The sequence below is a fragment of the Astatotilapia calliptera genome, chromosome 2, assembly GCF_900246225.1.
Source record: "Astatotilapia calliptera chromosome 2, fAstCal1.2, whole genome shotgun sequence".
Classification (NCBI taxonomy): Eukaryota; Metazoa; Chordata; class Actinopteri; order Cichliformes; family Cichlidae; genus Astatotilapia; species Astatotilapia calliptera.
In genome coordinates this window covers 12,691,434-12,714,738 of record NC_039303.1, presented here as the reverse complement: position 1 = coordinate 12,714,738, position 23,305 = coordinate 12,691,434, and the positions used below count along the sequence as shown (strand labels likewise).

Below are 23,305 nucleotides of genomic sequence, written 5' to 3'. Positions count from 1 at the left end.
CCCTCCCCCCCCCCCCCCCCCCACCCCCTCGCGCGCAAAGAATGGCGGAGATTGAGCTACACAAAAATATCACAGAAGGATCACTGAGGACAACCTCTTCACGAAAGTAAACCAACAGCCAAAGCCCAAACTTGTCCTGTGGTCTACGCCAGCGCCATCCCACCTGCCTGCTGATGCGGAGGAGAACCCAGTTCATTAAATGAGAGCCAGTATGTGATAAACTGGGAGTGAGAAGGATTTTTCTCTTACATGTTGAAACAGTCTCATAATTTTAGATGCTTCATGTCGATGTGATGCAGACAAACACGCAGCTGTCGTTAGCACAATCAGAGAATCTGATTCGACAGTGAACAAAAAACACACTTTAATGTTTTTGAAGTTGCAGCAGCTGCAGACAATAGTTTCTGTGTTTGGCTGTAAATTAAATTTGGTAAGAATGTTTATTTAATACACACACACACACACACACACACACACACACACACACACACACACACACACAGAGTTTGTCCTCACCAGAGTGTTTGGTATTTGTCTTCCTCCACTCTGATCCTTATCTAGCAACATGCAGGTCAGCAGATCAGTTACATCCTGCTTTTAACCACACACACACACACACACACACTGTTTGTGGAGGGGTTTTTGAGCTGCTTTCAGTGAGGGTTTAAGCCAAACAAAAGGTGAATTTACAGGGGACCTCAAAGCTAACGGGAGTTAATGGGGTCACAGATAAATACACACACGCACGCACGCACACACACACACACACACACACACACACACACACACACACACACACACACACACACACACACACACACACACACACAGTCATGTGAAGCTTCTACCACTTAATGACAACCAACAATGAGCTTGAGTTTCCTCTCACCTTCTGCCTTTTACCTTTACATATCGTTTGGGGACCAACTCTGTCCCGTTTCCAGCCACAAAGCTTTTGCAGCAGAATCAGTTCTGCTTGTGGATTCTGCACAGTTGGAGTCTCTCTGTGGATATTTTGCATCTATTTGCTGGTTTGCACTTGGAGACTTGAATGCTGTTCTTTTTTGCCTTTGTGATCATTTTTGCTTCATACAAAATTCTGTTTTCTGTTTATTTTCTGCCAATTTACTCAAAGAACAAACTTAATAAATTAATTTACCTGAAGACAGAATGTTTCAGTCGGTTTTTTTGTGGTTGTACTGTAAATTTTGTTCATTGTGTGTCTGTCTGCCCCACTGAAGAGCATTTTGCATTTTGCATTTCATTTTAGTCCGTTTCAGTCTGTGATGGACAGGAGGACCTGTCCAGGTTTGCCACACCTTTCCAGGCTCCGGCAGCCCCACCCAACAGTGCACTGGATTAACAATGAAGAAAACAGAATGACCTCCATCAGCCTATCTGATCTTAGTTCTGGATCGTTTTTGTGTAAATGTTAACCGTACATGTTATTTGCAGTGCTATTCATGGTGTGCCTTATCAGTCGTTTCTCCTCAGTTTCCACTGTTTCTGCATCTAATTTTGTTAATTTTGTATATTTTTGTCTGGTTTCCCTCTGTCTGTTTGGATTTACATGAGTTCTGGTCTTATCATTACAATTGTTTTTTTTTTTCTTTTGCATCTGTTTTAGTGTGTCCTGCATCTGCTTCTAGCTTTGCTTCTCTTTTTGCTCATTTATGGACCTTTAAGTCCCTCTTGCTTGTCTCAGCAGCTGTTCTGTCTGTTGCATGTATTTTAATCTGTTTGTGTTCATTTTGTCTCTCTTCTCAGAGAGCACCCTCACACTATCATTGATGTGCACCTCTTTCTTGAAGTTTAGTTTGTTGTTAACTCATTTTGCCATCCTCAGGACCCCAAGCTTCATCTTTGGGACTAAAAATAATGTCAATCATTAAACTTTAGAGTGGAGGGTCTGGGGTTTTGTTTTTTTATTTTCAACCCAACCCAAGAGCGACATTTTTATCTACATCTTCAACATCAAAAATGAATGAAAGTGAACGTAGGAACACCAAAAGAAAAACACTAATAAGAACCAACTTCAACTACGAGTACAAAACTGAGTATACACAGGAAGACTGATGGTATAGAACTACTTAACCCCCTCCTCACACACACACACATAAATATTCTTCCATACAGGTGGTAGATTAATTGGAAGCAGACATATGCCTGTGTGTGTCTGCGAAAACATTCTCGTCTGCAGCTTCAAGAGGGAATGTGGTCTTGCTCTCTCTCTCTCACTCTCTCACACACACACATAGCAGACAGGCGGGTGATGCTGTTTGTTTAGGAGATAACCACATCTGACCAGCTGACCTCTGCCCTGCCTGGCTGAACTCCTGCTCAGGTTTGTGTCGCCTGAACAGACGACCTCCATCACTGAGGGTTAAATTACACTTAAATGTTTTATTTAGGATTTATTCTGTTTGTTTTTTATATTTAGGCGTAATTCAGATATTTTGTTCTCCAGTACTGTCTTGCTATTCTGGAACCTGATGTTTGTGTCCCTTTCACTATCGCTAATGATTTCTTTAAATCACATTTTGAAGTCAGTTTTGTGCCTTTTAATTTAATTTTGCAGCAAGGACCACAGGATACTTACATTTCAAAGTGAGCCCGCAGTTTCTGCTATCACTTCATTCAGTTTCACCTGAGTTCTTAACCCCAATAAGAACTGATGGAGAAAGTAATCTGATCCTTTGAGTAAACACTCTAAACCACAGAACTATTTTTTTCCAAAGTGCATCTAATGATTTGTAATTATTGTAGCTTCTTTACCTTTCAAAATAAAACACCCTGAGATAACTCTTGTTGTGATTTGGTACTATATAAATGAAACAGAACTGAATCTGAAATGAAACGATCTCCTTATGATGTCAGTGAACTGGACGGTTGTTTGGAGATTTCACATCACTGCTGATTACTTTCAGCTTTTTAAAATCACTCATGTTGTTGGCTGTTCAGCAAATTACATGTTTTGCTTTTACACTTTAGTTACAACTTTATTTAAAAAAAAGTCAGTTGCTTTGTGCTTTGCTTTCATTTCGGGCAAACTAATCTGTGGATCCTATGTGTGACTATGAGTTCCATAAATTATCTCTGATATATGTTTCTGAACAGGACTCTCAGCTCTGTCGTCTTGCATTTCTTTGATTTCATCAGTCATCCATCTTCCTCTCAGTCTTTCACTGGCAGGTGACAGCACTGATGGTTTTAGGCTTCGAATAGTCCCCCTCTGTCTGAGCCAAAGGAAAGCGATATGCTTGAACCTTCCTTGGCATAATTCTGTGTGTCTGCAGGATATTCTGAGGACATGCTGGAAAAACATTAAACTACAAGACTATTCTACTCTTTTTACTTTAAATTCTGAACTAAATAAAATTCAATTCTAAATTGACATGAACTGACTTTTTTTCAAAGCATTCAACTCCTCTCACTGATAAACAAACCTTTAAGTGCAAAGGAATGAGCGAAATGTGTTTGCCATGGCTTTCTGGAAATGTTTTGACCTCATGTGGCAGTGTGGTTGAAGATGAAACTCTCTGTAATTATATTTGGGAGAAGGCTGGAATGTGGGTTTGTCACATTAAGGACAGGCTTCTGGATTTTGAGCATTTACTTCATAGCTGGCGAACTCTTCAAGGATTGCTTTTCCAGGAGGTAATAAAACAATGTTGCATATTTCCAAATACATAAAACAAAGACTACTGTTCAAAGAGGGGGAAAGTCATCACTGTGTTCAGGCAGACTGCGCAGTAATAATACACTTTTAATAGCATGAACAATAAGCCTGTGTGTTATGGTTTATCTGTGTTTGTATTCTTGTGTCAGATATAGATCACTGTGATGAAGCTCGGGTATATATCCTGCAGCCAGTTATCTTCCCACTGGTATACAACAAAATTTCCAAGTGATTTAAGGTCCCACACTGCAGGTTGTGATGAAATGCAGACCAATGGGGGGGGTAAGTGACAGAGAGGCAGTGTCATATTTCTCTGAAGGCACTCCAGAGTTGAGCTGAGTTTGCTCGGTACAGGGGAGAGCGTCTCTTTTGTGTTCAGTCTGGACTCATTTACATATGACCCTCCTCCTGCTCTTGGATTGGCTGGTGCCCTTCTAGCATGTGGAAACCCACTTCCAAGCTTTCTCAGTTGGAACCAAACTTTACAGAGTCAAGGAGGATGAAGTGAGAGGCTGGAAGCCAGCAGCTGTATGTGTGAGTAACAACAGCAGGCAGACGTGTGGGAAGAAAAGAGAGGATGATATCTTAATTGTAGGCTTCTATAATTGTATCCTGACCATGTTGGATTTTTTTTTCTAGGTATTTGTGTTTGAAAACCATCAGTTTTTCTTAACTTTGTTGACTTGGTCGTGGTGGTTAGTTTGGGAGAAATGTGAATTTTATCATTTTATCTGACAGCAGAGAGAGTCACAAAATAATTTCACTTAACAGTCTTTCGATTTTAAAATATCTCTTATTTGTTTCTTTACAGGTCAGCGCATGGATTCTTAGAGATGTCTGTTTAATTAGTCTTTCACAGAAAAAAACAAACCTTTTTTTAGACAGCAGCTAACTATTACTTTATATCATCATGCTGCTCGCTCTGCTTCTCGTTGCGAGTCTTTGCTCCAAGACCCTCTCCTCACATTGCTCATCAACAACTATTCAGTACCAGGTTTCGGAGGAGCAGCCGGCGGGAACCCGGGTCAGCTGTCTGGCGGATGACCTGCGGCAGAGGGACGAAGGCGGATCTCTGGAGGATTTCCAGGTGGTGGAGCAGGGAAAAGCCCTTCCTTTTTCTGTCACCACTCGAGATGGGGTTGTCTCCACCCAGGGCCGATTGGACAGGGAGGAGTTGTGCCGAGGGACTGACCTGTGTGAGGTGGCGTTTAGTGTCCTCTACAGGAAACGAGGTGCTGTGAAGTGCCTGCGGGTTCACGTGAAAGTAATGGACTTAAATGACCACAGTCCCAGCTTCCCCAATACTTTGCAAGAAGTGGAGATCTCAGAAACTGCTAGCCTTGGGAAGCGAATCCCATTGGACTGGGCAGTGGATCCTGATGCAGGTTCCAACAGCCTCCAGACCTACTCACTGTCTGTCAACCAGCACTTTGATCTCGATGTGACAGTTGGTCCTGGTGGGACGAAACAGGCAGAGCTGGTGGTTGTCAAAGAATTAGACAGGGAAATTCAGGCTTCCTTTGATCTTACCCTTGTGGCGTGGGATAAAGGGAATCCACCCAAATCTGGGAGCACATTAGTCCGTGTTAGTATTCAGGACTCAAATGATAACAGCCCCACATTTGAGGACAGCAATCCAACTGTGTCATTACCAGAGGACACAGCACTCGGGACTACTGTGATCAAGCTCAAGGCCACTGATCCAGACCAGGGAGCCAATGGGGAGGTTGAGTACTCATTTAGTAAGCACACACATCCAGAAGTTCAAAGGCTCTTCTATGTGGACCCACAAACGGGAGAAGTGAGTATCAGGGCACCATTGGATTACGAGGCCCAGTCTTCTTACGAAGTAATTGTACAGGCCAGCGATCATGGGCCAAATGCGATCCCCTCTTACTGCAGATTGCACGTCAAACTCATAGATATTAATGATAATGCACCGAGGATACGCCTGACCTGGACCCCAGCCAGCTCGCAGGTTATAACTGTGCTGGAAGGAGCTCCAGAGGATACTCTCCTTGCTGTGGTGACGGTCTCTGATGCAGATTCAGGAAGAAATGGAAATGTGACTGCACAGATTCAACAAGGCTCAGGCCCTTTCCGACTTAAAAAGATGCACGGCAACGACTACATGATTGTCACCAGCGGCTCCCTGGATCGTGAGAAGGTTATGCAGTATAATATCACGCTCTTTGCCCGGGATAGCGGAAACCCCTTACTTTCTTATGTCGAACATCTACCTGTCTATGTTCTGGATGAGAATGACAATGCCCCAGTATTTTCGATCCCCATCTACAGAGCTTCGTTCAAGGAGAACAACATGACAGGCTACCACATTCTCAAAGTCGAAGCCCATGATGAGGACCTGGAGCTCAGCGGAAAAGTCTCCTACTCCATTGTTGAGGAAACTAAAACGCAGACTTTCTCAATTCACCCCAAAACTGGTGTCATAAGTGTCCAGCAACCTTTAGACTACGAGGCATTCAAGAACTACTCTTTCATTGTGGAAGCCGTTGATCATGGACATCCACCACTCACAAGCACAGCTAGAGTACATATTGACATAGAAGATGTAAATGACAACTTCCCGGTCATCAAGGAGCCAAAACCAAGAAAAGGTGTAGCATCTCTCAGTGTACCCGTTGATGCATACAGAGGTGAGATTGTGACAGAGTTGGGGAATGCCATCAAAGAGGAAGCCACCAATGTGGCAACTGATCACTCAGTCAGAGAGGGGCTTGGATTTCTCGCATCAACAATCAAAGCAGAAGACCAGGACACGGGACTCAATGGGAAACTCCAGTACCTCATTACTGATGGAAACCCGTCTGAGCTCTTTTGGCTGAATAACACCTCAGGCCAGCTGTTTGTTAATACCACTAATGCTACCGAACTCATTGGGAAAACCTTTAAGGTGGACATCACTGTTTCTGACATGGGCACTCCGAGGTTGGCTACTAAGGCAACTCTGGAGGTGACTTTCATAAACCTCAAGGACCATCTAAAGAACTCATCACCTGGAAACCGTGGACAGCTCAGCTTCACTATGATGATGGCAATCTGCCTCGGTGCTACATGCCTGCTTCTTCTATTGGCCATCGCTTTGGTGACAACATTTTGCCGCCCTGAGAAAAGGGACAACCGGGCCTACAACTGCAGACAGGCTGAATCGACCTACACCCGCCATCCTCGGCGCCCACAGAAGAACATCAGAAAATCTGACATCCAGTTAATTCCCGTAATCCGAGGAAGAAAGGAAGACCTCCCTGAGGACGATGGTGAAGCCCAGCCACTAACTCCACCTCCAGCCTCAGATGATCAGCAGATTGAGAGTCACTATAGCTTAATGCCATCAGTTATGAATGCAAGCTTCCATTCCCAAGGCTATCTAGAAGAGGATGTCACTCAGCCCAACACCCATCACTGCAGAACACTTAGGAAACCTGGAAACATTGAACTTGATGGAACCTTACCTTCATCTCCAGCAACATCATACCGGACTCTTCACAAATCCAGAAACACTTCATCCTCTTCCTCAGTCTCACATTCCAGCACCTTAAAGAGGCCGAAGAACTCTGAAGGAGAGGAAACGGTTTCACAATATTCATCAGCATCTGTGGCAACTCTCAGGAGGCCAAAGACCTCGGATGGACATGGAGCACGTGATGCAGCTCACCGGCAGATCCTTCGAAACCTGGTCCGTCTTTCCATGGCTGCTTTTGGAGACTCCATTGAGCTTTCTTCAGCTTCTCCAGAGGTGCAGGTGAGTTTTCTTCTTTTACTTATTCCATAATATTTAACAAGACTTAATCTTATTGTTGTTTGTTTCTTATCTCTAAGGTAATGATCAGTGGCATTAATCTACAATTTTGGCCACTTGAATGTATTTATTAATTCAAGTCTTTGAAAATAAAATAAGTTTGGGTGTCTTTAATCAAGTAAACTGTTTTGTGTTTAAAAAGCCTTTACTCACCGGTATATACAACTAAACCTGCATAAAAAGACGAATTAAGGTCTCATTTGTGGAGAGATCTCTAAGTAAAATGAAGTCACACATGACTGATTTCAAACATTAAAACTATTTAAATTTGCTGCAAGAATGAAACTCATTACAACAAGCCACGTTCATTCCAAAACACAACTTTCCTGCAGGTTGAATTGACATATTTATCCATTTATCTGGTGTTAATGATTTCAATAAATCTGCATGATGATTTTTTAATGTGCTCTTATTTACATTCTCTTCTATAGCTTAAACATTAAGGATAATGTGCTGCTGCTGGCTCTCATCTAAATGCCATTTACTTAGGTCGAAAATGTGTGATCACATTTATTTCAACATGTGCTTACAGTTAGTGTTGGAGTAATTAAGTGTTCTCCTTTGAGGCTTGGAGATTAATCTGAAGTGAAGTCCATTAGAGAGTAGAGATTAAAAGCACCCCACACCTCCTCCACCACCACCACCACCACAGCAGCACACATACACAGAGCAGCTTCCCTTACAGTTTCCCAGCAGTCTTTGTGCTTTTTCAGCCTTCTGTATGATGACTTACTCAGACTGCCTGAAGGCTGGAGTCAGCCGAGACGTGTGAGTGTAGGGGAGAATAACCCGCTGATGGATCACTCTGAAACCAAAAAGTAGCACATTTATTCATGTGCTCATGTGTCACAGCCAAAAATCCCCCACGAGAAACCCCGACAGACTTTTAAACTAAATCTCACATATCAGATTCATATTGGAGGAAGGGCCGCTCCATGCTCTGTAGGACGTGGGCCAGAAGAGGAGTGTGTGAGGGAGGCTGGCTAAAATAAGCTGTCATGTGTTTATAGTGTAAGCTAACACTACTCTGACACGCTGCTTTGTCACTTTCAAATGGCTTAAAAAAAAAAAAAAACTTACAGAGAGCCTGTCTGCAGAGGCCTAAAATAACTCAACAAACAGGATTTATTTCATGCAATAGTTTTTCTTATTTAAAAACCCCCCATTATATCTCATGCTGTGATGTTCTAGGTTGTGATCCTGAAACCAACTGAACATTAATTCACCAGTGAAAAATAGTTCCGACTGTTCACTCTTTCTCCTGATGACTGGCCTTTGTATGGCGGGTAGTTTCAGGATTCCTTCTTCACCATCTCCCAAAGGAAATATCTGGTTCCTTGGCTCCTAAATACGCCACTAGCTTTGTTTCCTGTTATGTCTGTTGTTTGGTGCTGAGTGAATAGCATACAGTGGATTTTTACAGCTTACTTTCAGCAGTTCCTTGAACCTATCAGTGAACATAGACAAGCAATGATAATTGGAATTATAAATAAACATCAGTTATATGTGCTTAAAATGTTACTCAGGAAATGTGGAGTTTCATTTTAACACTTCACGTGACCACAAGGGGATAAATTCTTCAGTATTTGGAGTTACAAGCACATTTTGAAAGCTTCATTTAATTTGTCCTTATTTGATTTTGTAGAGAGGATGCCACCAATTAATGGTGATAAAAAGAAAAGCCAGTTTATATTTTAGAAATGCTTTACAAGCGTCATAGTCATGGTGAATTTAACTTTCAGCTGTGGAAATGCTGCACTGTTAAAACAGATCTGCATTATTGAGGGAAAAAGTTGCTGCCAACGCCCTGCAGACAGAGAACAAAGACCTTGGCCGGGCCCGACATCCTCACGTGAATCCCATTAGAAACGGGAAGAGGCCTTTTTGGGTTCTGCCCAGTTCCTTTCCTTAACCCTCCCAGCCGGCCCAGTTGGCACTCCTTGGACTTCAGATATTTCTCTCCCACCTCGAGGTCACAGAGGAAGAGGCCTGCTCGACGCCTTGGAGGAGGGGGATTTACTGTTCACCTCCACCTCACACACACACACACACACACACACACACACACACACACACACACACACACACACACACGCACACACACACACACACACACACACACACACACACACACACACAAATGATCATCACTGTGCATACTTTGGAGTTCGTCCTGGAAGGAAACCAGCCAGAGAAGAATAGGCTTTTACGTAGAGACCATTTCCTGTCACTGTAGCAGAGTGCACGTGAAAAAACACACAAATGTCACGGCTAAAACAAAGTCATAAATTAGCATGCATGCACACACACACATTATTCACCTTGTACATGTGTGTGTGCTTCCTCCCTGGTGTGCAGTGTGTATCCGCTGTATAACAGAGTTGTCAGCAGAAAGCTCAGAGCAGTGAGACGGACTTGGCCGCTCAGTTCTCACACTGCAACACTAAAACAAAAATCACAAAGAGCACGAATTAATTTCCTTATGTCGCTCGTATCACGTGCACTTTTTGTTCAACCAGCAGAGAAACCCACTCACCTTAACAAGGCAGTTACATTATTATTATTATTGACTTCTTTCAAAGTTCAGCTGTTCATACATTTACTTATAAACTACTGAAGAGTAAAAACACTGGAGCTTCAGTTTAATCCTTTAAACATGAGCTGCTGCAACTCTGAAAGCAAAAGAAAAACCTTTTACTTAAAGTGATGTTTTGCATGTGATGGAGATACAGCGACTTATTAAATAATCCCACACGCACATGTTCCTTTCCCCTCAGTTACATCACAGTCTGTAGAAAATTTGTGAATCATATCGATTTGATTTGCAAACAAAATGTTTTCACTTTAGGAGTGAGATTATTCAGTGGACCTTCAGCAGGAAAAAAGCTCAGGAGATCCTCTGTGGATGCTTGTTCACTGTCATGGGTCTCTGAGTGTTAATCAGTTCAAAATGCCTGCAGTGAAAAGGGTCTGTTATCACTCGTTAGGCACTGATTTTTAACTCTGTGGTCAGTAAATGTGCAACAAAAAACAGCTTCAAGAATGCCATAAACCACAAACTTGCTGTGTGTGGCTGTGACTGCAGATGAGCTCGAATGTTTGAAAAAAATAAAAATCAATCAGAGTGAGCCAAAGCAGACAGAAAGAGATTTAATGCATGAAAACCAGCTTATGTAGCAATCAGCTCAGTGGCTCCACTCTGTCTACCTCCTACACAAAACCAGGAAGAAAACAAAGAAAACGCAGAGTGGGAGGGATCATCACGTGTGACCAAAAAAAAATCAATGAAATGGCTTTTTAGCAAATTAAAATAAATTTAAAATAACCGCACTGGCCTGCTGACTTCTGCTCATGAAACTGCTTTGCTTGGGTGGTGATTTAGAGCAGCGGTCTCCAACCTTTTTTGCGCCACGGACCAGTTTATGCCTGCCAATATTTTCCCGGACCGGCCTTTAAGGTGTCGCGGATAAATACAACAAAATAAAACTAGTACCGGTACCGAAAAAAAGAAGATTTATTCATAACACACGTGAAAAGGCCCAGGAAAACCAAGTTAACGATAAAAACGATAACAAAATAACGCTGAAAACCAATAAAACCCCTGAAAACCATACATTTCACACCTGAGCCTCAACTCTCGCGGCCTGGTACCAAATGACTCCGGTCCGTGGCCCGGGGGTTGGGGACCACTGATTTAGAGGTTTTGAGGTTCTACACCTCCAAACATGTTTCATCTACCTGTAGAAACCAAATTACACCCCGCTCTTCCAAACAGGCCCGATGAGTAACCCACCAGCTTTCTGAGATATATATATATAATATTAATGTCTGACCCTGCACAAATATGTGTGCAGCATGTGTGTATTGAAATATCATGTGGCCAGTGCCTGACTTCTGGTAGAAGTACTCACTGTGAAGGAGTAACTCTGGTTTGCTGTCAGGTGAACCTCAGGTGAAGCTGGATAAACTGAAATGTGATGTCTGAAAATGTGCGTTTAACCCTTTTTTTCTCCTCTTGTTTCTCACCTTCATCTCTCCTCTCCCTCCATCTTTTCCTCCTTACAGCAGATCTCCCAGCTCCTCTCTCTCCTCCATCAGGGTCAGCTGCAGCCCAGAACGAACTTCCGTGGAAACAAATACTCTCACCGCAATGGCAGGTCAGTCTGACTTCTCCTCTCCATCCTCCTCCTCTGGAGTACAGACGCAGCAAATCAAAGCAAGGTCACAAACCTGCTTCTATCTGGCACAAAACCACGTTATACTCAAAATTTGCTCCAAATAGAAATACATTCACATTCTGTACCTATATGAATTTAAACTGCTTTTAAACTTCTGGAGCCTTAAAAATGGGAACGAAACTAGGATGGGGTGAAGTGTGATTAAAAAAAAAAGGGTCAATCAGCTGGAAACAAGATTAGTGAAGAATCCACTCTTTAAGGTGACACAGAGTGCTCAGACCGAATGAAGTATTCATGTTTATTTGGTCATCATTTCATCAAAAAGAAACAAATAAGACTCAGTCCCCCCCCCCCCCCCCCCCCCCCCCCACACACACACACACACACATTCCACACACACACACCTCCCGAAGAGTTTTAACTCTGATCAGATGCCAGCATGTTTTTAGTTTTAACTCTTTGTAGTCTATTCAGCTCATGATTTAAATTCAAACATGAGTAATGTTTTCTAGTAGAAGTGACTGCACAGTGGACATGCCAGGCACACTGTCTTCTTCAAAGTGTCTTTATTTCATCCTTTAAGGATTCAATATTTGTTATTCTAGCTAAAAATGTGGCCGGACACTAACACGGGTCACCACAAGTCTCTTCCTGCTGCCCTGATAGGAACTGCACTTGCACACTGACTTAAAAAAAACAGACTGATATCCTGAAGGAAAGATCCCGATGTAGATGCAGAACTTGTTTTTCCTTTAATCAGAGGGTTGTTTAAGAGCCAGATGGCTGCTGGCTTCAGACTGTGATCACTGTTGCGCGCTCTGATGCAGTCTTCTTCTGATTGCAGAAATATGAGGGGGGGGGGGGGGGGGGTGTCCCACCAAATTTAAGAACCTGCATATGTTATAATGATCAATCTGATCCACGTACAAACACGTGTTGTTGTTCTGTGGTTTTATTAAGTGAAACCCAGTGGTGAGGGTTAGAGATCACCACGCTGAGTATTTTATGGCTGCGCTACTTTGTGCACCAAACACCTGAGCTAAATCTAACTTGAAAAGTTTAAAATGAATTCAGATCTTTGTAGGTAGCCTAACAAAATTACTTCAACACCATGAAATGCGTATTAAGCATTGTCTGTGTTCAAATACTCTCTTTAATGGAAAAGTGAAAATACATCTCTTCAACCTGATTTAGACTAAAGAAGATTTTTCACCTCAGTTTAGTATTTCAATGTCTAGCAAAGTGGCTGCCGTGAGGGACGCTCCTGGCTTTCATATAAATAAAATGCACTTGGGAATATGGGCAGCTCCTGACTCAATGTGGTTAGTGCATTATTCCAGCATCTGTGCCTTCATAGCAGTGACAGTAACGCCACACTGTTCAGCTGGAACTTTTGCTTTTGCTTAAAGTCGTGAAAGCTGCAGCTGACAAATGTCTTCCCTGGTGTTTCTGACCGACTGACCTGCTGTGACTGAAATAACAGCAACAGAAAAACAGGACACAAAGTCAGTGTCGCAGGAAGAGTGTCTCATAACCCCGCAGCGTGTGTGCCAGAGCAGACTGCAGCAGAGTGATTCAGAGGCTCTGACAGGAAGCAGGACTTCAGCATCACTGTTGCGCTCAGATAAGATCTGACATCACCTTGATACACACGGTGCACTGTTTCATCGCACTCACAAAACACACCTGAGTGTGCATAAATCCTGTGTGTGAGCTCACCTTTATCTGTGCGCTGGTTCCTGCCCGAGCCTGCTGCTCTGATGAGATGTGCTTACCAAAGGACTTGTCACCTGAAACCTCAGGAATTTTATCACCTTTTTAAAACCCTTAAAAACATCAGACCTCAGCTGTACTCTGGAGTTCTGTCTCCTGTGACTCACTGTATTTTAAGGAATATATGTTTTTAACTGGATATCAAAAACTCATTCTAACGCCTAGCAACATTTTCAAACTTGTCCATTTGTCTCCCAAAGATTTCTGATTTCTGCTTCCTACACAGCTCTGACACTCGCAGGGTGAGGTCACCTGTGGCTGACAGTTTGCAGTCAGCACTCAGCTCATTACCTCCACTAAGCAGGTTCTGTTTTTGGTAGCGTTAGAGTGTCGTAAACACGATAACTGAAAAAGTTTGGAGTGAATTCTGATAAACTCTGTAGGGCTGTAGAGTGAGGTCACCTAAACAATCATTAAAATTTGACATCCATCCACCTCAAGGTCAACTTCATGATTTATTGGTGGGAAAAGAATGTCTTAGAACTTAACCATGATTCATGACGTCAACAAATAGAAAGTACAGATTTATATTATAATGTCACATTTGACCTCTGACCTCTCTATCACATAGATTGATCTGAAGGTCAGACTGATAGTAATGCTATATAGAGCTATGGCCATATAAGGAATGATATATGGGAATTCTAAATATCACGTTACACTGACCTCTGAACTTTCCCTCAAGGTCAAATAAGGTCAAACTTTGTATTGGCAACAATTAGGAAATGGTTCTGACATATGAGAATCCTAAATATCACATTATAGTTTGCATCCAAACATCATGTGGACTCAAAGCAGAGCAGTGCTGCTTGGATGTGACTTTAATTAGCAGTCAGACTGTAACTGATATAAAACAGTGCTGCCGGCTTTAAAGTGTTTTAACCACATTATGTTTGCGATGCCTCTCACTGAGTTTGAGGATTGAATTGGATGTTTGTTTTTAAGCCTTGCATGGCCGTGCTCCTGCCAACTCAGCATGAGCCTCACTGTTACTGTGAGCTGGGGACTTCTAATCATCCCTAATGTATAGACTCATCACCAAAGATTTTATATGTTTATATTTCATGTTCTGGCTCTTATTAAGCATTAAGAATTGTTTTATTTTTAAAAAATAAACAACCAAACCAGAGAAAAGGTAAATTGGGCAGATTCTGTTCTTAAATGAGTTTGGACTGCATACCCAACTACTTGTTTAACTTTGTATAAAGTGAATGCTCCCATTGCAATTTTAGATTAAAAAAAAATATCTTTAATAGTTGAAACGTTTCTATCAAGAACTCTGTGACATCAAACTATCAGCTTAAACAGACACGCTGCCCAAAGTTAAACAGATACATGAACGGAGAGTTTGTGAGTCAAGTTCACGTTTGTCTGCAGGTATGGAGGTCAGGACTGTTCTGACTGGCAGAGCACCAAAGACAGTGGACATGGCGAGAGCGAGGCAGGAGATGTGGACTGGGAACCAGGAAGAGACTCACCGATAGACCCACAGCTGGAGGAAGGACTCAGCAACCTCCTCAACAATCCTGGTAAGCACACAACATCTGACAGACACCCGAGGTTAGCAATAATTCTTGGAAATTGGAAGTGAAATCCTATCTTAAATCAATGATATCGTCATCACCACTGAATGGGAAAGCACACGTTAAAGGATCATCAGAACTCTTAATCAGATTTCCACGTAGCATGGAAATGAACAGACGTCCAAGCAAAAGCAACCAGCTAACCCTCACCGACTCAACTGCAGTAAAATAATGATGTTTAACTCTTCAGCACTTGTAGATATTTTTAGTAATGAACTCAGGTTCCAGGTTTTTTGACCACAAAAGCTCATTCTTGTTCTTTTTTAGCTGATTTCTTTAGTTTAGCATGAGTAGCTGTAAGCATTGTTTGCATCCTCCCACCATAGAGGTCCATAAAATAAAACAGTGTGTCCTGACTCTGTGTGAAGGTTATTTGATGTTCAGGTTTGTTTGACTGATGGTTAGTCTATTTAAAGATCTACTGAAACTAAACTGGTGAATTTAGCTGGAACCTCCCGGTGAAGCTCTTTGATTTGTCGGATAAAAGCAGCCAAACTTTAACCCTGCAGCACACACACAGACTGATCACTCACAATGGACAGTCAAAGACAACTGTAGAAAACAGGATGAAAGCAGGAAATAACACAGTGGCAAGTTACATCCACATCCACCCACACACACTCCACTCAGGACGTCTTGCTGTGTTTTGAGATTGAATCTCTGATACACTCTTTTTTACATTCTTCTGCCGTAAGGAGACAGTTGTTTCCCCCGTAAACAAACAGCTGGTTTCATTACTTCGTGTTTGCAAAACGCAGTAATGATTGAGGGATAAGAAATGTCGATTGTCCAAAGTTTATCTAACATCTTGGGAATTCCTCAGCGGTATGAAAGCCAACACTCGCTTCATCCAGTGTCTGAGCGTGTACCGTAGGTGTGTTAAAAAGTTTCTTCCTGGCATTGTGGTGGTCACAGCTTGGAGGTGAGCAGAGGGGGTTACCGGCTGATGATGGAAGAACGAGCGTCACTTTATGATAGGACGAGAGCGCGGGAGAGAAACAAAAGAGCGAGTGGGAGTTTGTTGAGTTATGTATGTGCTTGACTCACCTTTCAGCCCGCAGGCTCCATCATCAGTGTAAGTCACACTGTGCTGCAGACAGCTCAGCTCTGAAGAAAGCTTCAGGGCAGCACATTCCTCTTTTTCCTGACCTGCACCTTTATGAATCACACACATAAATGCACGTCCCTTTGTTCATACCTGAGGATGATGTTATGGCTGCTGAGGGGAGAGAAGCTGTGCGTTTATGTTGGTTTGTCTTGTATTTTGTAGTTACTGGTTGCACTCATGGTAGATGAGCATACTGCTTCTGTGCTTTAACTAAAGAATCTTTATCAAAGTTTCCACTCTGAGGACTGACAATAACTTTGAGAGGAAAATATATATGAAAAGGAAAGCTCTTATTGTCATTTTTAGTGTAAAATAATTTAATGATGAACAGAATTTATGTTTGTGTATCCATAGCAGGGGTCTCAAACTCGCGGCCCGGGGGCCAATTGCGGTCCACGTCACCCCTAGATGCGGCCCGTATATTGCCATGAAGAAATATAATGCAATTTGTCCCTTGAAGTGACTTTTTTGTTGGGAAGGATTTGTTTGTTCTTGAGTGCAATGTTAAAATAAGTTCATTAAAAAGCCCAAAATGATTGAATATGAAGGCAACATGAGCAGAGAATACAAACATGCTGAGGGATTGGCTGTGTTAGTTCAGTGAGACATTTAAAAACTAATGTGTACATTTATGTCTGCACTTTTATTTTGTTAAATATGAACAGAATGATAGCAGAAGTGCTGCCATGTGTTTGGACAGAAAGAGGACCAATGTGGTCATTTGGTAGTTCAATGAAAGGCGTCAGTCAGTTAAAATCTGCATTCACGTTTGTAGTTTTGTCTTGTTATACAATATTTGAAATTAAACAAACAAACAAACAAGAAAACACCCACAAAGATTTCTGAAAATTGTTTGTTGTTGTACTGCTTGAACACTGAAGTGTCCCTCCAATGAGATGACAGTACCAACAGTGGCCCACAGCTCATTGAAGTTTCAATCAGGTAGATTTTCTTCTTCCTCCTGTTAATATTAAAACACATTCAAAGGAAACACTGGCTTCCTTCGGTTCCTTTAGGCCAAGCCTATTCAAATGGCGGCCCGCGGGCCAAATGCGGCCCAGAAGCAACCTGCGAGTGGCCCTGCCTGTGGTCCTGGCAGAAACACAGAGAAAACGCAAAAAAATAATTCATTAATTAATTTTAAAAAAATTAAAAATTCCTACAGCGTAGTGTGGACTGTGAATGCAACACTCCTAGTAGCCTAGCAATATGTAACCCACAATGCACCGTGATGTAAACATATTAAACGATCATCATAATATATGATGCGACAACAGCATGTCTTTCTCACTCCAAAAGCGCAAAATTGACAATGAAAACTGTCGGTTTAACCCTGCCTGGACTGACAAAGACTTATTCATTTTACCGAGTTTAATAATCTTACAACCGGAGTTGTACTACCATGGTGGGTCCTGTACAGCCCAAGAGAGAGCTGCAGCATCTTCCCTTCGTGTTTGCTTCTTGGCGAAGAACAAAAGGCCTTTCACAGATTCTGAAACAATGAAATACTGCATGCTGGCTGTGATGGATGCGGTGAAAAGTAAGTGTGACATCTGCTATTAAAAACGTACCCCTGTAGGACAGTTCAAATATTCGTAGAATTGAAGTTCTGGCGTCAGACGAGTTTGAAATGCTGTTAGATGACCTGAAGAAAACAGATGTAATGTCCATAGCAGGAGATCACAGACAGAACTGATAATGCACAGTTGTGCGCATATGTCCGTTTTTTGGATGGGAAATTGCTCGGTTTACTACCGTTAGAGGGACACACAGCTGGCGAAATAATGTTTGAGAAGATTTAAGCTTTTTGAGGAAAATGGTCTGGATATGAAGCGTGCCTGTATACTTGTGACCGATGGGGCTCCATCCATGGCAGGAAAAGTGAGTGGTCAGCGAAATATTTATTTTAATTTGAAAGGGAATTATCAAAATGTTTTTTGTTATTATTATTATTATTATTTCAAATGTGCAAAAAATAGTTTAGTTATAGCTCCCTTTTTTTTTTTTTTTTAAAAAATGGACCTTTTGGTGTGCATTTGTGAGAGGTCACCACCAGATTTATAGGGGAAAAGGAATAAAAAAAATACTTGTTTTTCAGTACAGTTGTGTGGGTTTGAAATTGATCATGATCTGCTGCTTACTGGCTTCAAAAAAAATATCTGGCCCAGATAAATTCCTCGGTTTGAAAATCTGGCCCAACTAACTTTGTAGTTGAATAGGCATGCTTTAGGCTCTCCTGTTTAGGGGTCAAAAGCACCTTCTGGTTATTATAAAAAAAATGATATAATGACTAATGAGCCAGGCACTGCTTGGCTTCCTGCTCCGGTGATTGGTTTCTCCACCTTGAGTCTCTCATGTTTCACCCACTTCTCTTGTGAATTGACTCTGTTTTCTGTCTCTGTTAGAACAGCTGCTTCCCCCCCCCTGAGTGTTTGGTTTCTTTGTATTTGGTATTTATGAGTTCATGGATTTTACAACGCTCTGCTTTTGCATCCTGGCCAGCATTGTTGTGAGTTTATGGAGCTCACAGCACAAACAAAACAGTTGTAAAAAACAGTTTTTGATTTGCAGTTTTTTGTGTCCACTGAGACAAACTGGCACATTCTTCATGACATCCAGCACAGATTGTAATATATTACAGTAGGAAGTATATTGTGTGCTTGCAATGCATTCAGTGCCAGTAGGGGAGAATAACTTTGGTTATAAAACTAGTTTCAGCTGCAGCACGTCTATCCAAGTAATGGATATTTAATTCATAACATATTTTAAAAAATACAAAAGAAGTGTGAAAATCTGAGACATGCACGTCTCTGGTCTCAACTATCAACCCCTGCGGCCTTTTTTACCCTGTTAAACAGAGAAAACAAATTTTTTTTCTTTGTGTATGTGGACACAAACGAGTCTCTATGAGACCTGTTACTTCCACTGCTGACTCCTGTTTCACAGGTAAAGAAGATACAGGCTAAGAAGGCCTCGCTGTTTTTCGACGAGAGCTCAGTGTTTAAAGCTTCCTATTGGAGGAGAAACCCTGAAAGACTTGTTCAGATTAAATAAAGTATAAAGATGGATTCAAATTACAGGCAGAACACTTGGATAAACAGGAAGATGATCTGAAACTCGACACGTTTAGTAATTTTGAGGATTTTGAGTTTGGGTGCTCTGTGGTGAAATACTCCTAAAACAAAGAGAGGAAAGGGGGTGGACGGTGGGTGGGTGATTTGGGGGCGGTCTTTACCATTCTGCATGTAAGCACTAGTGTGTGTTTGTGGTGGTACATTTAATCCTCCATCTGGTTGCGGTTAGATGAAAGAGACCATGCTCGTCCGCAGGCTGATTCTCACAGTTTCTGCTTTTTAGTCCACGACGGCTGCAGATACAGTCTGGGAGTACATGTATGTTCTTATAGAATTGACTGGCACATTATCCAACATCAGGAATATGACAAATGAGCAGCTTCCTATAGCAGGTCTCCAGATGTGCACTGACAAATGCTGTTAATGAGAAAATAAACTGGTGTTTCTGCTCATCCCGTCACTCTGCCAAAGTTTTCCACAATCCTGCTCGTACTTGAGCTTATCCAGGTTTTGGCTGTAAAGATCTTTTATGTTTTACGTTAAATTAGGGTCAAGAAAAACTTTATTAGTGCTGGTGTGAAATCAGGTTTTTACAACAACATCTGATAAAAACACAAGCAGGAAGCGCACAACATCAACAGGATGTTGTCAGGGTGAGGAACAGGATGAGGAGTATATCTCTGTGTTTTCCCCTCACACTCTGTCCAGCAGACAGTGTATTTACAGTAGATGAATAAATGAAGTCAGACATGTAATCATGTTGAATGTTTGAGTGAAAACACACAAACCAAGGTTAGAGCTCCGAGACACACCCGACATTTACGCCTCTGACATCGACTCGCCCGCCAGGCAGCCGGTAGGGCCGGGAGGAGTTTTGTGTCAGCGCGGACGTGATCGTCGGCATACGGTCCAAGCATGCAGGATGCAACTGATGGAAGAAGAAAAAAAAACTTGTTTATAGCCGCCAGATAAAGCCACTGTGTCATTTCCTTCTTCTTGTGCATCCTTCATGTCTGCCCTCACCTGTGAGATATATTATAATATTACACTATAAATAACCTGAGATGGTTTGAGGACAAAGCTATCGCTTCTCTTTCTGCAGATGATGTTTTCTCAGAGGTCAGTGACCCTTCCTGGATGGCCAGACTCTCCCTCCCACTCACCAGCGATTACCATGACAACGTGTTTGTCCCCAACAGCCCTCCATCCCCCGAAAGTGAGACCCTTCCTCGGGATGGCCTGGAATCTTCATCCTTCTCCACGTTTGGTAAAGTTTGCATTTAAATTTATTTTACTCTTTTTTTTCCCTCAAGTTGAAATATTATCCTGAAAATAAAAAGATAATAGTTGATTATCATTGAAGATCGTGTTGATCATGTTCACTTGAACCAGAAGCGGGATTTATAAAAAGACGAACAGAAATCTGGAGTTTCTGACTCTTTGTGTTCTCCTCAGGTAAAACCCCAGAGAAGGACGGCCCACTGGGCGGAGCTCTGCTATCTGAGGTGAGCACGCTGTTCGAGATGCTGATGACGCAGAAGGCCGATGCCCACCCCGGCCCTCGGCCTGACGTCCTGTACCGGCTGTCGGCGGCGTACCGTCGCTCTCTGGGCCTGGACGGTGGAGCCGCTGGCAACGCAGCCAAAAACTCTGCGAGATCTGGGCCTTCCGCACCCTCAGGACTTTGTCAATAACCGTAGCATGTGTTCACTGAAGACTGGAACAGACTGGCAACTGTGCAACAGACAGTGTTTTTCAGGTGTCTGTTTTTGTGGAGGATTTTAGAGGCATTCAGTCACAGAAACATAATTCAGGCATGTGCAACAGTAAATAACACCACAGTGGATCTGTGATGGATTTAATTAACATACACTCGGCCCTCACACTCCCCTCAGCCAGCAGCACTCTTCCCTTTCCTCTGCTTGACTAGTTTGTGCACTTAACCATCTCCCACTGGCTGGAAATGAGCTTATTTATTTTACAAACCAGACTGAAGACAGCACCACAAAGATAACACGTTAATCAGAGTAAAATACATTTATCCTATAAGCATGTTTAAAGCATTGCCAGAGACCAGAGAAATTACATGAAATAAATATTACATTTTTTGTTTTAATGAAATCATCATATGGTGGGACAACCTCCATGATTCTAGTTCCCAGTTCTGTACAGTACAACTATAATGAGCTGCCAGGATGTTAAAAGAAAACAATACTAGGAAATGTAACTCAGGAAATAAACTACCTCTCTGATGCTAAACACAACCACAAACTACAGACAAGAGGAGCAGGAAGACAGAGCCTCCAACATTTGAAATCATATATAGGTGCAGCTTCGCCTCAGTCCTCTCTGCCCTATAATGAACGTGGATTCAGGACTTTATGTTTTCACCAGTTTACCAGTCACCAGTTTCCACTTCACATTCTTCCTCTACAGGCTGCACTATTGGACACAACATCATGCTGATGTGCAGTTTTTAAGATAAAATATAGACGTTATGCTTGGGGTCAGGGTTTAGACAGGTGCACAGACTGAAGATCAGCTCAGATTTTGTTCAACTGGTGCTACAGTATCAGATTTTTTCAAAAATTCACCCGTGCGTTGTGATGTCAGGTTTTAAAATACGTGCAGGGAAAACACAGCCAAAGTGGACCTGAAGACTTCAGCATCTCCATTGTCCTTAACTCGGACACAGGCAGTAACCTGATGACCTCCTTCTGTCAGGACCTAATAAACCCTGTTGTTGTTCAGGGTTTGGCTGGCAGAAGGCGAACCAGTGACTGGGAGGAAATGTCGCTTTGTCCTTTTGTTTTTCCTCAAGAATGAACTAAACATCACGCTGAATGTCAGACTGAACTTCCTCCTCAAAGTAAGCCAGCAAACTGCTTCAGTCCTTTAACCTCTGGCTTAAAACGCTTCTGAAAGTTGTCTCACTATGTAGCAGATTTTATCCATTTAACAGCCAGCACTGTGTATATAGTTTTACTTTTGTAATATGAACTTTTTCAATAAAATGTGCATCATATTTAAACTTGTGGATCTTTATGAACACAACCTCTATGTGCACTTAAGAGCTTCACTGTTCTTTGTATATTTTCAGGTCGTTCCTTTGCACAATTGTTTACACTCATCCAGCTGTTCAAACATCTGCTTCCATTAAGCAGATTTTCTTCATTTTTTATTTAAGACGATGATGATTACTACACACTAAAGCCACCACGCAAACAGTCTGTGTGGACTTTGATTGCTCAGATGTTTTCTTTGTGCAGAGCACCCTCTGCAGCCTCAAAGAAACAGTTACACTGCGTGATGGTAAAAAAAAAAAAAAAAGTCATGCCAGCTCCTCCTGCAGAAAGCAACAGAAATGATTTTCTGATCAAAACAGTGTTCCTGCATTAAAAATAAATTCAAGGCCAGACCAGTGATGTCAGAAAGGTCAAGGAGGCTGTTGTGTTGGTTCAGAGACAGCATCAAACTCTATGCTGTGATTAGTCCTGAAAAAGCAAGAAACAGGAAAAGTAACGGAAGTTTAAAAAGATGAGTGACAGAGAACACCGAGTCCACAGATCTCAGGCTCACAGGGAGTGAGCTGAGCTTGCCAAATAGTAACTCAATATACTCACATTACACATGCATCACAGATCAGATAGTTAAGGTTATAATATGTAATGGAAACTTACAGGCATGTGGGCAAAAGTTTCACCTCCACTGCGCACTTGTAGGAAATTAGCTGCGCATAACAAACTTCCCAAGTACCAACTGTGGCCACAAGAGGGTGCCAAATCATACAACACAAAGGCATATTAACACATTAAAGTTATAACAACACACTCATCCTGATCTATATGTGCAACCTCGAGGTCACGTGTAAAGTTTGTATTTATGGGGCAGCTAAAAAGTGAAGCAGCTGCAGGTGAGGCTGGAGGAATCAGCTGATGCAATTCGTGAGAAAGTGGGGCAGGTGGAAGCACCTGTTCTGAGATCAGCAGGGTCAGTGAAAAAACAACCAAAACAGACTAATGCTTCAGCACAGTCCTGCTTCACCAAGTAACACTCATACACTGAAAGTTCACCGTCAGCCAGTTACAGG

At 42.2% G+C, this 23,305-nt stretch overlaps 1 protein-coding gene across 3 annotated transcripts; it reads left to right on the top strand.

Annotated features, from left to right (window-relative positions):
• The first annotated feature begins 4,154 nt into the window (after window positions 1-4,154).
• On the top strand, window positions 4,155-22,246 carry pcdh12 (protocadherin 12). Of its 3 annotated transcripts, none has more exons than XM_026184838.1 (6): window positions 4,155-4,213; window positions 4,491-7,436; window positions 11,565-11,656; window positions 14,828-14,979; window positions 20,318-20,482; window positions 20,671-22,246. In XM_026184838.1, the coding sequence occupies exons 2-6, from the start codon at window positions 4,590-4,592 to the stop codon at window positions 20,907-20,909; spliced, it is 3,495 nt and encodes a 1,164-aa protein (XP_026040623.1). In that variant the 5' UTR covers window positions 4,155-4,213; window positions 4,491-4,589; the 3' UTR covers window positions 20,910-22,246. The 3 variants fall into 3 exon arrangements, with proteins under 3 accessions (XP_026040623.1, XP_026040616.1, XP_026040608.1); XM_026184831.1 differs by having other exon boundaries at window positions 4,491-7,442; window positions 11,568-11,656; XM_026184823.1 differs by having other exon boundaries at window positions 4,491-7,442.
• The last annotated feature ends 1,059 nt before the right edge of the window (window positions 22,247-23,305 follow it).

Coding starts and splice junctions, on each gene's coding strand:
- pcdh12 (XM_026184823.1), top strand. CDS start 4,590: ATGCTGCTCGCTCTGCTTCTCGTTGCGAGTCTTTGCTCCAAGACCCTC. Junction 11,657..14,827: donor TACTCTCACCGCAATGGCAG/GTCAGTCTGACT, acceptor GTTTGTCTGCAG/GTATGGAGGTCAGGACTGTT. Junction 20,483..20,670: donor TTCATCCTTCTCCACGTTTG/GTAAAGTTTGCA, acceptor TGTTCTCCTCAG/GTAAAACCCCAGAGAAGGAC.